Source organism: Gadus macrocephalus, chromosome 14, assembly GCF_031168955.1.
Source record: "Gadus macrocephalus chromosome 14, ASM3116895v1".
In the NCBI taxonomy this organism is placed as follows: Eukaryota; Metazoa; Chordata; class Actinopteri; order Gadiformes; family Gadidae; genus Gadus; species Gadus macrocephalus.
Genome location: NC_082395.1, coordinates 7,823,813 through 7,840,041, shown reverse-complemented (window position 1 = coordinate 7,840,041; position 16,229 = coordinate 7,823,813). Strand labels below are relative to the sequence as shown.

Sequence of the window (16,229 nt, the reverse complement as noted above, 5' to 3'; positions counted from 1 at the left end):
ACTAGTTTCCCCACCAACAAATGTACTAGTTTATGATTAGTTTGGAAACACATGAATGCACCAGCACACGATAAGGTGAGGACAGGTAAGCAGCGCTGCACTGTGTGACCAATAAGACTGAATGGCAGGTCAGCGGCTTGCACGCTAGATGGGAGGAGGCCTATGCAGCCGAGGATGTCGAGGATCCCAGATCAGGACAACACTGGTCTGAGAGGGACTCACCAAAAAAATGAGGGACTCACCAAAAATGAAATAAACAGCTTTGTATTTGACGAATGCAATGCGTCTATGTAAGTAGATAACACTTTATTAATAAATCCCTGAAAGGAAACTCGGGTATTACAGCAGCCAAATAAGCAGCCAGATAAAGACGAACATAAAATAAAAATAAATAGTACAGATAAGTAGGAAAAGTTGCTCCGAGGATTCAATATCAAAAGTTGAAAATATTGGGTATTGAAGAGGCGTGCTGCTGGGGTAGAGGACTAATGCAGGCTCAGTCCAGCTGGAGTGTGAGGATTCCATTAAGGGTTGAACGGTAGCACTGAGACATGCTGGGTAGAGCCTGGATGTAGCCATTACCAGTCATTTAGAGTAACGGAAAGGAGAGCGGCAGTAGAAAACCTTGAAAGCAGAGAGAGGGTTTTTTTCAGTTTTACCGGAGAAGACATAATGGCAAAACTAATTTTACCTCCACTTTATCTGATGCGGTTTCCCGTCAGGTGGGGTAGAACTCAAATAATAGGATGTGAAAACCTCATATGAAATGGGAATATGTCTGCAAGCAATTTTTCCCTCTGTGTCCCTGCACTCCATGCTGCAAAATACTTTTTTTGTCAGATAATCGTACAAATACTAGATGGCTGTATTTTCCAGGGATAATGGTGCGCATAGCTTGTGTCCATAGTGAAGGTTTGTGACAACTCGCTTCTACTAGCATAACATAGCCCTTTATCTTAGCGTATTCATGTGCTAATATTATTTGAATTGGCATGGGAGGGACGGAGAGACACAAAGCTGTCGGTGAATTAACTACGACATGAAAGGAGGTTAAGGCGCTGTCTTCGGTTGTTAAAGAATGGAAGGAAATAAAAGATGGAAGATGAGATGATTGTTCAATTAAACGAAGGGGATGAATATAAGGATACACAGAAGGAGAGAGGGTCAGGCAGGCACTGACTCATTGCCGGTAAAGGTTCAGGGGTAGCAATGCCACCGCTTTAATTGTCCATGCTTTTAATTCAATCGCACATATCTCCCAGAATGAGAAGAACACACACATGCAGACACGCACAAACACACACACACACATGCAGAGACACACACATGCAGACACACGCACGAACACACACACAGAGAGACACACACATACATTTACACACACACACAAACACGCGGACGCATGCAGACTCACAGAGACACACACACACACACACACACACACAAACCCACAAACACACGCACAAAGAGTCTTACCAGCAGCCTGATCTCCTGGACTACGCAGACAATCAGGCAGAGTAATGCTTATTTAACATCCAATTTAAATTCTATCAATGAGACGCTATTAAGGGCTGACTCGCTTTGCTGGCTGCCCACTACCGGTCTCAATCATGCCAAATGCTCTGGTGTGCACGAGTGTGTGTGTGTGTGTGTGTGTGTGTGTGTGTGTGTGTGTGTGTGTGTGTGTGTGTGTGTGTGTGTGTGTGCGTGTGCGTGTCTAGGTGGATGCGTGGATGCATTTGTGTGTGTACATGCATGCGAGTGTGTTGGTGTATGCGTGGATGCATACACCAGTTGTGTGCATGTGGGTTTGTGCATGCAGACATTCGAAGGAAAGACATTTAGGGATTTGACATCTCTGTAATCTCTGGATAGCTGCCCGCATTCTCAGGGTCAACGGTTTCAAAGAGAAGAATGTATTTTTGATATGTCCCTATAATCAAACGACATATCCACCACCGCAAACAATTTATGTTGTTTTTTTTTGCGTGGGGCTAACAGTCCAACAGCAGTCATGTAGGCGTGCCACACAAAAGCGGCTGCGCAGTTTTGACATTCATCTCATCTCGCACATCGCTGTCTCACTCACTCATCGCTTCCGAAACACATCCGGATTACCCGCTATGATGAATCACATTACAAACCAATTGCTTCCCTGCTACAAATGGAATGCTAAAGATCGCATCACAATGCACCAGAGCCTGCCGTCTATCTGTAAACAACGGATGGTGTGTATGGAGTCCTAACCTTGAGGCTTGTTTTTATCCTAGTATCCTTTTACATACAGCCAAAGCAGTAGCATAGTAATCAGTGACTAGCGATATAAACAGTTAATATACCATGGTAGCGAGGTAGTTAATTGGTCATTCGGATGGATTGTGAGTTTGTTCCCTAGTTATCTAGTTACCTACTTAGTTGGATGGTCGGTTGGGTGGATGGTTCGCTAGTTTGATAGTCTGTCGGGCGGTTAATTAGTTAATTAGTTAGTTGGTTGCCTATTAGTTAGTTGGTATTTTCCAATCCCTTTGCTCACCCTAGGCGGTGTGAATCAGGCTACATTAAATAGGTCAATATGCAAGGCAAGCATCAATGGATTCACTGCTGAGGAAGTTTAAATTACAACCCCAAAATTCTAATTAGTACAAAATCAAAGCATCAGTGCACAGATTTAAAGGAGATTAATGTACAGTTGTGAGCCCCTCCAAGTACCCCTCGGAGTTCAAAACCCAAACTTTCCATCCTGGCCTGATCCCATGATAAGTTACCAAGCCAAACCAGAACCAAAACCACCAGACTCAGTCCGCCTCTTCAAAGAGTATGGCTACTCCTCAATTATATAGGCCTAAACTAGGGCACTGGATAGCCATCAGAGTCAGATTAACAGACAGGACTAGACAGACTGTCTTCTTTAATCAGACGGACAGTGTAAAGCCTATGATGGTATATCCTTATTCTGTTATTTTCTTTGTTTTGGTGCTTGTATGACCTCCTCTGCAAACAATAATGAGGTTGCAATAGGGAGACATTTGCAGACTTTTTACGTTTCCACTGTCTGGCTGTACCTTTATATTTTGCTAAGCAATATGACTCAATATGACTCAGAAATAAAGTTATTGACAGTCATGAATTCCCTCCTAACTAGATGGGGTCATTGACTGTTTTGGTTCCATCCAACTGCCTACATATCAATTTTACCTCAGCATACCGAACACATTTGCAGACAATCCACAATACATATCAGCTCCGAGACCTATTTTGCAGCCCAGTTTGACAGGAGAATTTCTAAGGTTTTCTGAAGTATCCAGCTAATGTTTATCTTTATTGCTCTACTGGCTTACATTTGAAAACTGAAAAAAGGTCAAGCATAGCCCACAGCACACACCGTGCACAATTTTGCCCATATTAAAAAAGATAAAAAAAAGATTAATATAATCCTACGTTTTTTAATAGATCAAGTCCAACGTAAGCGGAGCAAGAGGCAAACGTAGCACACATACTTGAGAGTAACACATCCGGAGCCACTAGGGGGCGCTGTCCAGAACACGTGGATGCTAGTCCGCCGACGGGGGGTGCTCTCCGTCACCGCAGGGGGGCAGTTGGTCATGAACTGGGTGTCATCCTCGTCAATGATCTGTGCCAAACGACACAAACACACACATGGGTACGCTGCGCAGACACTAGCCCACTAACAAACACCACATTTGTATTACAACAGGATTGGTATGAACTCAACGTACGGCGAAGCATCATCTAGAAATCGAATTTCTTGAGACGTTGTTATTGAAAACTTCTGCAATTACGATGAAGAATGAACAAGTCAACAATTGGTGTGACATCACAAAAAAAACCTTGTAAGAAGATGAACTTCATTGTTTAACTTAAACTGATTAGTACAATTACTGGTATAATTATCTGTTAAACAAATTGAACAATGCCACAGAGACATATTATAACAACATTATGGGTTTATTTGAAGGCTGCTGCAATAGATTACCTTTGCAGGCCAGCAATTCAATTTGTGTGTGTGTGTGTGTGTGTGTGTGTGTGTGTGTGTGTGTGTGTGTGTGTGTGTGTGTGTGTGTGTGTGTGTGTGTGTGTGTGTGTGTGTGTGTGTGTGTGTGGGTCTGCGTGCTTGTGTGTTTGGTGTGCATCTCCTTTTGTGATTCCTGGAGAAAATCTGTCCGCCCCATTGTATTCAAAACCCAAACCACAAGCTTCCCAGACAATACAACAAAGCCAGTTTAAAGGTCTGACCCCTACATAAAGTAATCAATCCAGACCATTGTTGAAACATGTGTGGTTCGTTCTCCTTGCATTCCAGGGTGTTCTAGATGTCCTGCTTTATTCAGGCGCAGTCCTATATACATTTCACTCGCACTGTGGTGAAATCGCATCATTCCTGGGGAAGGGTTTTGTGATCATTTATTGATGATTATATATACCGTATAGGCCTCATCAACAAATCGAATAGCCCTCAAACGTGTTCATATTTCCTGGCTGCCAATGCCCCACCACTAAGCCGCAACATAGGCTGGGCCGATCCAGGCTGGTAATCACTCATAGGGGAACTCAGAGCATAAACTACAATCCTCTGTCCAGAGACCATGGCTCTGTTTGACAGGAAGTGACATCAGGGCAATAAAAAGTTGGAACATTCTCACTCTATAAAGCTGTCAACTGAGATTTTCCATTGTCATTCAGAGATATATATTGCTTGAATCCGGATGGTCTGTGTGTGTGTGTGTGTGTGTCTGCGTGTCTGTGTGTGTGTGTGTGTGTGTGTGTGTGTGTGTGTGTTAGCATGCCATTCATGCGTGTGTGTGTGTGTGTCCGTCTGTGTGCGTACGTGTGTGTGCTTGACTGTGTGCGTGCATGTGTGTGGGTGCAAAGTGAAAAGTGATAAAAAAGTAGAAGCGATGGGTATTAGCTGGAGGCAAGCCAAGCAAGAGCGGAAAGGAGAAATAAGGAAGGAGAGTGCGGGTTGTGGGTGTGAGTGTGCGACTCTCATCCTCAGCCCTAGGGATTAGAACTCGGACCCTCCACCCACCCCTCAGCCAGTGTTCCCATGGTTTCTGCAAGGCATTCACGGTCTGCCCCTGACTGGCCCAGAACACATGTTGGAGCCGGTGCCACCCCTTTGGAACGGAAACTCGCCCATTCTCCCTTCTTCTGGGACTCAGGTCTGTTTAACTTTAAGACAATCAACTTAGTCACCTAATGTGCGGAAGGTTAGGGAGGGTGCACAAGTGAGAGAGGGATCGAGGGAGACTTTGCATAAGTGAGAGAGAGAGAGAGAGAGAGAGAGAGAGAGAGAGAGAGAGAGAGAGAGAGAGAGAGAGAGAGAGAGAGAGAGAGAGAGAGAAAGAGAGAAAGAGAGAGATGCAAAGAGGAAGAGAGAATGAGGGACTGAGTGAGTGATAGTGTGCACCAGAGAGAGGGAGAGAGAGAGTGGGAGAGAGCGAGAGAGAGAGGATGTGTGAGAGAGAGTGGACAACTGAGTGAAAAAGAGTGAGTGAGTGATTGGGTGAGTGAGAGTGTGCATGAGAGAGGGAGGGAGAGGGAGAGGGAGAGAGAGAGAGAGAGAGAGAGAGAGAGAGAGAGAGAGAGAGAGAGAGAGAGAGAGAGAGAGAGAGAGAGAGAGAGAGAGAGAGAGAGAGGACTGAGTGTGTGAATTAGTGTGCACAAGTGAGTGAGTGACTGAGATAGAGGAAGAGAGAAAGTGAGTGAGTGTAACTACATAGAACAAATAAAACAACAGCACTTAATGTCAGTCTAGCCTCGGGGAATGGAGAATGAATCAGGCATACAGCCGATACAAAACAGGGGTTGGACACCGACAGGTTTTAGATTCAGTTCATCCTGCCAAATAATCAAACATTCTGCACAGCAAATCCAGCAGACATTGTTATGAATAGAACACAAGATGAACAAATGGTTCAAAAATCAAGCCTCTTGCCTTTTCACCAGTTTGCCCGTCAACATTTCTAGACTGGATTGGTCAAGGCTGCGCTCATTTCCCACAGAGCACACGCACACACTTAAAATACACACACACACACATACGGAATGATAGAAAGACACACAAACAAACACACTTGAATAAACTCTGGCTTGCCGTCTCTTGTCCTGACATCTTTCCCTGCTGGGCGGTGGTGCCCAGTCAAACACTGCTGGTAATTCCAGTCTGCAACCACACTCACTCACACAAAAACACACACACACACACACACACACACACACAAAACCACACACACAGGCATAAACAACCACATAAACACACATGCATGCCTGCACAAAACAAGCACACACATGCATGCCTGCACACACACACACACACACACACACACACACACACACACACACACACACACACACACACACACACACACACACACACACACACACACACACACACACACACAGTGGCCACTGACCTGCCCCTGGAGAGCTCAATAGGAGAGCTGGGCATGTGTCCAGAGGCCACTGAGATGGGACACACCAACAGATTCCAAATGAGCTGTATGTTAACTACAGCCTGACGGCTCTGCTGCCCCTTCCTTTCTCTTTCAGCCCACCCAGAACTCTTTCAAATAACAGGACGAGTGTGTGTGTGTGTGTGTGTGTGTGTGTGTGTGTGTGTGTGTGTGTGTGTGCGGGCTTGAGTTTGTCCTTAAAATAGTTATTCATCCTCTATCAACTGAATTGCCAAGACATTTTGCTGATTTGACGGCGATTGTAAATGGGGACGGGGGAGAGGGGCTCTCTTTGAATACATCTTCAGTGTATTTTTATCCTGGAAAAGGTGTCTCGGCAAGGAAACGAAAAAACAAGGTTTTCAACATACTTTCCTTTCCACACAACACGGTATGGTGGCTATACTTCTTCAATGCCGATATCACAAAACCGTTTGAGGTCAGGTCCTTGTCTGCAGAGCGTGTATGAGGTCTCTCTGTTAAGTACCATCAACGCGGGGGCCTCACTGCTGGTCTGTGTCTCATGCTTCCTACCTCAGGTATTGAGCACGCTCAGTCAGAGAGACACACTCAAGGCTGCCACTCAATAACAACAGCATGAAATCAATTGCGAGGATAAATGATACAGGAACAACACAATAAACGGATTGCAGATGCACCTTCTGGCTGATAACTGTGTGTAATGAGGAGTGAGGAATATGTTTGTTTTTTAATGGGAACTCTTAAATGTGTCGCTTTCTGAACACATACAGCGGTATACGATCAATGCAGCCAGAGGGCAGGTCGGACTCTCCTTGAACAGCACTGAGATGCAGTTCTGGAAGCATTAAAACTTTGTTAGGAAATTATTGAGACAAACAAGGTCACAGAAGTCTGAAAACTAGGAACGTATAGCTTCTGCTGCCACAGTTGAGAGTCGACTTTTAACATAATACACTGTATTGTACCATGAATTGCGTCAAATGAGGTTTGTCAGGAATCAGTAAGCGTCCACAATCATAGATTAAAACTGATCCTCATTGTACTAATTAATAAAACATTGTTGTGACCACAAATTCTGCCTTACTGGTGCCAACTAGTGGTTGACAAAAAAGGTTTAGACTAACTAGGTTCACTTGAACTTCTACCCAAGAATTGCTTAGGTCAGTTCACCACCGCTCACGAATGACCGATTACCGATGGACAACGCCCCGAGTGCCATCCCCACCACCCCGAGTGCCATCCCCACCACCCCGAGTGCCATCCCCACCACCCCGAGTGCCATCCCCACCACCCCGAGTGCCATCCCCACCACCCCGAGTGCCATCCCCACCACCCCGAGTGCCATCCCCACCACCCCGAGTGCCATCCCCACCACCCCAGCTCCCCCACCGCCCCCACCTCGCATGCAATCATGCTCCAACTGCAGGCTTCTAACATTCTGAATTGTGGAGGCAACGTTGAAAGGCATTTGCAGCTTGCAGCTTGTTACAACAAGAAAATTGTACTTTTCTGCTGAGTGATATGACAGGAAATAAGGGCTGTAAGGGCCAGTCTTCCAGAATGGATCGATGAAATCAGGCTCTATCTCTGTTCTTTCTGGTTGAAGTCTTATCTCCCTCTAATCTTCCGTCAGCTCTTGTTCCTCCTGCTGTAGCCCTTGGAAGTTAGAAGCATCTAGCAAACATTTCCACTAAAAATAGCCTGGCTTTATAGTCTGGACGCTATGATCCAGCCTTTTGTCATTTTCAATTCATCAGCAGATCTCACACAGAAGAAAGTTTTCAGGGAAGTTGTCTTGTATTCAACACACCTGGACTTTTGTAATGGAGCACAGCAGAGCCGCCGTGACCTTAAAGCCTTGCCCGTTTCATAGCCCTGCAATTTCTCTCACTCACACAAGACAACATATTATAGCTACCCAGGGGTCTCCTAAACAAGGCTTTTCTGGGAGCTGAGGTGAAAATTACAGCACTTCCTGAAGATATAAATGCTGAAAACCTGCTAAATTACTAGTATGGGAGCATTGTGCAAAGAAAGTCAGCTACATGGTCTCTCTCTCTCTCTCTCTCTCTCTCTCTCTCTCTCTCTCTCTCTCTCTCTCTCTCTCTCTCTCTCTCTCTCTCTCTCTCTCTCTCTCTGGCTCTCTCTCTCTCTCTGGCTCTCTCTCTCTGGCTCTCTCTCTGGCTCTCTCCCGCCCTGCTGTAGTCTACGCAGGGGAGTGAGAACGGGGCGGGGAGAGCGAGAGAATGAGTGAAACAACATAATGGGCTGGCGTGTGCGTATTCGAGTCCAGAAAGAACATATGGCCTTCGTATCAATAGCCAGGCGTTTAAAGTGAGTTGGCTTGGCTTGATGAGAGAGAAGGAGGACGAATGGGAGGATGTGCACACACCTGCCAAAAACAGGACTGGTTGACATCCGCAAGATTTATTTGTGACGACGAGAGAAGCAATTTGAAAATGGCATTTATTTTAATATCCAAATGTAGGCTATTACACAATGCCAGAATGAATATATTTTTTACGTTCTTTGATCACAAACCTGCATTTTTTTACGTTTTAAATTTCCTACTTTATGAATTATTATATTGTAATTATGTCTTCAGTGTGATTTTTTTTTTAAATTACCTGAAAACGTCCGGCATAGTCGTCATCTTGTCCCCCCTCCCTGCCCTCCCTCAAGGCGATGAGGATGAAGCCTCTGAAATAGGCTGAGCTGGACGCGACCAGAGTTACTGGGGACAGAGGCAACACAGCAAGCGCATCACCTAACACAGAAATGCATGACTAAAAAAACTCATTAAAACATAATAGATATAACGGATCTGGATTGTGTTCTATTCATCGTGTACACGACGACTCGATGCTAGAATTAGCAATACAGTCAACATCTGTTAAAAGAGACGGGTCAATTAAAAGTTGAAGTTCAATGGATACATTTAATTGTTTAGCCTATAATTGCCCCCGGGGACTGACTGACTGTCTGGCTGGCTGGCTGTCCGTCTGTCTGTCTTTATCTCAGTAAGGGCTATCTATCTCTCTATGTAAAGGTATGTATGTGTGTGTGTGTATATATATATATATATATATATATATATATATATATATATATATATATATATATATACATATATATATACATATATATATATATATATATTTCTACAAATTAATTAATTAGAAGGTGTAACCTAGTCATGCCGCACATAGATGTAGGACTTTTCCTGAAATGTTAAGAATCACTGAGGACAACATTGCATTTCCATAGAAAAATAAACACCCTCACGATCCAACTAGGGAATTTATTTACTAAGCATTTTAACCTTTACAAAAAAAAAGTAATAATTTTGCCTATATTTTCAGGAAATATATGACCATGCGTCATTTGGAGGGGAAAAAAACGAAAGGAAAAGAAAACACGTTTGGTTAGAACTTTTTGGAAGTTTCCAAATACGCCGAGATATAGAGTAAATAGAATCATTGAACAACGCTAAGTTATGACTCGCTCATCGAACGTGTGCGTCTGTAGTTGGTGCCTCAAGCAGACCTCTGTAAGTGCTCCCCGGGTGGTAGCTCTCCGGATCCCCCTCGACTCGGAGGCGAAACTCGTTGAAGCCCTCTTTCCGTGGTCCCTGAGCCCGTAATATCCGACTGCAATACCCGTCTCCCTTGCCGGCTCGTTCAGACGGTTCCTCCGTGAACGCGAACGTATTGCACGTCCCCGCAGAGACCGAGCACAGCAAGATCAAGGTGCGTAAAACAAACCCGGTCCCCGTCATCATGGGAACGGGCTATTTACGCAAATACGATGAATACTGAATGTAATATCAAGTGAGAGGAAACTTAACGGTTGTCTCAACCTGAGCCCGAACTCCACATAGAGCCAAAACTTGCCAAAACTCGCTAGATTATCTGAAAGATCACTTGTGCTACACGGGTAGATCCATTCTGACGAAAGAGTGAAGAAGAAAGTGGTGTTCGCTCGCTCACTCCGGTAGAGCTGCACGTTGCTGTGAGACGCAAGCTCGGATTGAGTGAGCAGCAGCAGCAGAACGCGCGGTCCAAGAAAATCGCCGAGCGAGGAAGGCGCGTCGCGCGGCTGTCTCCATGGCGCACACACTCACGTCACATGCACAAACAGACGCGCGCACACACACGTCCGTAGTACGCACACACACAGACATACGCACGCAGGCACGCACATACACACGCACACACATGCACCCACACACGAACGTGTGCGCACAAACCACACATATACACGGACATGCATGCACACACTTCTGCACACACACACACATATACACGCGCACACACACAAACACACACGCGCACAGACACTACACACGCAAACACACAAACAAACTTGCAACCTATTAGTTTAATGTGAATGTGAAACAAAAAGAAGCCGTTCCTAATAAGATATTACTGGACCTGAGCTCCTCAGCGTCCTGTCAGGAACCGCATGGTGAGCCTCCATCCCTAGTAACCCCCCCAACCACGATGACCCTTCACTGACGCACATGGAGACAAAGTCATTAGTAGTAATGGATGCTAAGCGGCACTCACAACGCCAACTCTTTACGTTATTCTTGCTTTCACTAACTAACTAACTAAGTTTGTTGCGTTTTAGCGCAACGTTGGGAAGACGGTCAGACTGGCGATGTAAGGCCAGGACCAGGACCTACGTAGTATCCAGTGCGATGCTTTTGTTTTTGAAAATGCTGAATGTTGCTGTGACAACTCTAATGCTTAGTGAAAAGGCTGCTTTGAAGTCTAGCAATGACAAACACAAGCATTTTCACTTCTATACATAACTGAAGGCTAATTTTGGTCCGTGTGAAATTGTGAAACCTTGCGAAACCCCCGATCCATTCATGTTTGTCCTGTAATGTATTTTCTTTCAAAGGAATTTTCTTATTATAACCTATTTTGTAATCTGCATTCAGCCTTGTACGTAGGCTATAGGCCTATTGTTATGACAAGCATGTCTATCTTTCACCAAATTAAAACCTTGTAATGGAAAAAAAATTATGTGTCACCTTTGATACAGCTTTTTGTAATTTGTAGATGTTGTTTTCTTTCTATATTGCATCAATTGTCGGGCCCTGGCCTCTTGGGAGCTGGAGGAGTTAGAGAAAAGACATTGGCTCATTCTCACTTGGATCACTATAGATTACGTGCACAGCGTGCAAATGTTTAGTCTGTTCTGCATCCTGCAATCTGCATTTGTTATATTAATAGCTCCATCAGATACTGCTAAATATACTCAGATAATAGACCCCAATTCACAAAGAATATATTGTTACATAGGCCCTATACACCTACATACATCACCACGCTATGGCGCTCCTCGCTTTGTGATGCAAAATAACTTCATTTTGGTCGTAGATAATAACATGGCAGCAGGATGAAAACGAATCTAGCGTAACAGAGAAAGGGCTTGGAACACCCTTTGCATACCCTTTCACTGCCCTGCTGTCAAAACCACCAGACGATCCCGCACAACCTGAAGTCAAAGAAATGAGGTCTGGGCTGGCAGGGAGGTATTAAAGTCTAATTGAATAAAAAAATATATAAAAAGTTGCTGCAATTCTAACTTGGTTTTGCTTCTCTTCCCCAGCCTGAAGTCATATGCTACATTCTATACCACGTGGGGCAACTGCTCTTCTCTCCCACACCCTTCTCCTACAGTCTTCCTCGGAGTGAGCCGCCATGTAGCGAATGGCTTGCTCACCAGCTAAGGGGGGGGGGGGTGGATGGGGAGTGAACACAACCTGGGAAAGCCTAATGTGCTGCAGCAGTAGGTGTCATGGCAGCATTCATTGTCATGCTTCCTCTGTCCGGTGGTGCACTATGCTAGTGCCAGGGCTGTGATGAGCGGTCCAGCCTACGTGCTTGGACCATCAGAAACAAAGTGTGGTTTGCTTTTAATCAAATGCTGATCAAATACTTAAACTGCGACTGCTGGAGACTCGCCAGCGCTGGAGTATTGGACACGGTGCTTTTGATTGAATCAAATTAGGAAGTAATGTTCTCTGCCAATGTAAAGTCCCTCGGCCAATCAGAGCTAATGGGAGAAGGTGCTGACCCTGCATTACGATTTAGTGGTTGTTTACTCCTTAGACAGCATGAGCTAAGGAAACTGCAGATGTAGGACTCAAATAGCTGACAGATATCTATAAAGTCGTCTTCATGTCTTTATTCTTCTATGAATTACTCATTCTTAGATTTGACTCCCTATACTTAAAGTGCTCATATATCCTCATGTGTTTAAGGGTGGGGGCTTTTTATTTGCATTTACGGGGAAATCTTTCAAAAAAGCTCACCAGCTTCGATCGGACCAGTGGAGGGTGGTAATGGCGGAGAACGGTGGCATCCCTGGGCATAGTTAAGAGTTTATTGAGGTTATAACACCACCCGCGGCTCACCCAGACACCATTAAAGCGTCGGCACACCGAGACTCGCTGTAGTTAGACACTCAGTGACTCGGAAGAAAGCCGGCAAGAACGATGATTCAGATAAGCTACGGGGGACGTTGTATCGGATGCATTTTGAACAAGCGACAGGGATGTGCTGTCACAAGAACGCTGCTTGAAATAATCGCAGAGGATGAGAGCTTAACATCAGCCCAGGGCGTCGTCGTTTCAGCGTCACAGTCGTGTTTCATAAGAAAGCAGAGGAACATCAGATAACACAGAGCTGGGAATCTTAAACGGAACAGCGGTGTGGAGTGCAAAGGCAGGACCCACGTTGTGCTTGTCCCATCACTTGAAACAGAACACACGGTCCCCGGACGTGACATGACGTGTGTGTTGTAGCGGTTGCTGTCGCTAGACCAGACACCCACTTTACAGTGATGTCACTGTCTCTTGCTTCAATAAATAATAGTGTCTGTGTGTGTGTGTGTGTGTGTGTGTGTGTGTGTGTGTGTGTGTGTGTGTGTGTGTGTGTGTGTGTGTGTGTGTGTGTGTGTGTGTGTGTGTGTGTGTGTGTCAGCCTAATATGAAAGGTTTTGGTGTATTTTGTGTGGACCGCGTGGCGAGCACTTTGAGTGTGTCAAAGACGTCCACCGCTGTCTGCGCACGCCTTTAGCCATACTTGTTTATTGTAGTTTCAGCTTTTACAAACACTAATGTACCCCTATGTATCACCGAGAGCATCTCAGGTGTCCACTGCCAGTGATGGGGCTTGTTCAGCATAGTGAGGCACTGCGCTTTGCACCAACTTTTTGCTTCTCAGCTAAGCAATAGACGGAGTATGTGTGTGTGTGTGTGTGTGTGTGTGTGTGTGTGTGTGTGTGTGTGTGTGTGTGTGTGTGTCTTTAATGTCTTTATTTCTCCCCTGCCGTCACATATTCGCCTCGGCTCCAGAGGTGAAAACGCTGGGGCGTCAGTCTGAAGGATGTGAGTGAAATGTGCTGCTGGCTGACTGGCTGACTGGCTGGCTGGCTGGGTGGGTGGGCGGGCGTACCGGGGCCATCAGAAATGATTACAGTCAGCTGGGGTGGGGGGGGGGGTTAGCCAGGTGCTTCGGCCCCCCTGAGCACACCGCACTCGCTGGATCTTCGCTGTCTTCCAACCGAGAGAGAAAGAGAGAGTGAGAGCAATAGAGAGCGGCGAGAGAGAGAGAGAGAGAGGGCGAGAGAGAGAGAGAGAGAGAGGGGGGAGAGAGAGAGAGAGAGAGAGAGGGCGAGAGAGAGAGAGAGGGCGAGAGAGAGAGAGAGGGCGAGAGAGAGAGAGAGGGCGAGAGGGCGAGAGAGAGAGAGAAAGGAAAGAGAGAGAGAGAGAGAAAGGAAAGAGAGAGAGAGAGGAGCAAGAGATAGTCCCACCACCTTGTCCACATGGATGGGGGGGGGGAGGGGAACTGCACACCTGTCAGAGACTATTAGGATTCTCCCAGACAGCAGACAGGACCACACTGTCATGCTCTTAAAGAACCACCCCACTCAGACCCCTTGAAGAGGGTTGCTGATGGAAAGTGCTATGGAGATTGAGGCTTACGAAATGAAACGTATTTTCTGGTTGTGTTACTTAATATGAGTGCTGGGACTATTTTTTGGAACGAATGACTTGCTATAGGTGGTCAGCTATGAAGCAATGTGCCCCTATGTACCTCATATTAATATTACAAGTCACATAAGGGGTCATTGTTGGAGACAATTTATGGGGGTTTACAATAATAGGATTGCAAAACAATTAAGCGTGTGCACGTGTGTGTGTGTGTGTGTGTGTGTGTGTGTGTGTGTGTGTGTGTGTGTGTGTGTGTGTGTGTGTGTGTGTGTGCGTTAGTGTGATGTGTGTGTCTAGTAAAAAGGCCAGAGTCTGGGGTCTTCACCAAGCTTCATACAATTATGAACAATTACTCTCACTATTCACCTTAATGTCAATGTCAGTTTCACAGGATGTGATTCATGTCATTACTCGGTAGGACTCAGAGCAAGTCTGACCTTTGCAGCAGCTCAAAGCATTGGTAGCTGCTGACCTTTTCGCTTAAAAAGTTTACATACAGTTGATGAGGATGCACTTAGATTTTGTTTTATCTTCACATATATCACGGCTGGAGGACCCCCAGGTTCTCTAGATGCCTTTCAAAACACAAACGCACACACACACAAATACGCACACACACAAACACACACACACACACACACACACACACACACACACGCACACACACACACACACCTTCATACCCACACACACACGAGAAAGCGCTTGCCCAGACTAAATTCTGAAGGTGAGGGACACCACAAGCACTCTAACTAAAGCATTTAAGCCCAACTTCATCCTAACACTTACCTAAGACCACCCCCCCCCCCCCCCCCCCATCTGCAGAGCAAGCGGCTGAAAGTCAGGGAGACATTTAACTGTTTAAAGATGGAAATGCATTGGCTGACACACCTTTGTCTTTTCTGAGTGTGTCATTCAGAAAAAGACGGGCAGAGAATGGTTGAAAGCTAAATAATTGCACTCATCCAAGTCAAGTGTCTTTCAGACAGGTCGGCTGCAGACGAGACTGGGATCCTAGTGGGACTACAGCATTCCATTAATCACACCCATAGCTGCAATGCACTCATCACATCAGCCTCAGCAGTATGGAGAGAGATGGAGTAGAGAGAGAGGGAGGACAAGAGACAGACAGACACACACGCACACACACAAACACAGTGAGTGGTAAAGTGAGGGAGATAGGAATTGACACGACACAAGATAACCGAACGACGTGAACACTTAATATCAGACGGCAGTGCAGATCACAACAAAAATAACACTGGACCAACACAATCTTCTGTCACAGCGGTACAAATACTCATTTAGATTCACACAGCATACGCTCTCTTTGGTCCTACTTTGTCAGTTTTCTGTTGTGTGTTTTCTTTTTCCTTTAGCAGTCAACTCCATATCTTTTCCTACTTGAATGCAAACATGAATTACTTGCCATGTCTCATTACCACACTGTCTCACCTTCAGACATCCTCTCCTCCCCTTTCCCCAACTCCCCTCCCATCGCCTATCACCTCCTCTCCTGTGCTCTCCCCTCAACTCCAATGCCTCTCCTTCCCTTCCCTCTTTTCATCTCTTTCCCTCTTCTCCTTCCCTGTCCTCCGCTTTCCTGCCCTCTCCTTCCCTCCTCTCTCCCCTCCTCCGTTCTCCCTTCTCCTCCCCACCCCTCTCCTTCCCTCCTCCCTCCAGCCCTCTCCTCTACTCTGCTCTTCCCTCCACCCACCTCCTTGGTTCTCCCCTTCTCTCCACCCCTCTCCTTCCCTCTTCCC

At 45.7% G+C, this 16,229-nt stretch overlaps 1 protein-coding gene across 1 annotated transcript in view; it reads right to left on the bottom strand.

The window, feature by feature from the left end:
• The window catches only part of spon1a (spondin 1a), a 50,958-nt gene extending 40,428 nt beyond the window's left edge, over positions 1-10,530 (bottom strand). Inside the window, exons 1-3 of the mRNA XM_060071457.1 lie at positions 10,002-10,530; positions 9,083-9,189; positions 3,498-3,631 (exon numbers count right to left, since the gene is read on the bottom strand). Coding sequence (XP_059927440.1) covers positions 3,498-3,631; positions 9,083-9,189; positions 10,002-10,236 — 476 coding nt within the window. The 5' untranslated portion in view covers positions 10,237-10,530. The remainder of the gene's footprint in view (positions 1-3,497; positions 3,632-9,082; positions 9,190-10,001) is intronic.
• Positions 10,531-16,229: the final 5,699 nt, after the last annotated feature.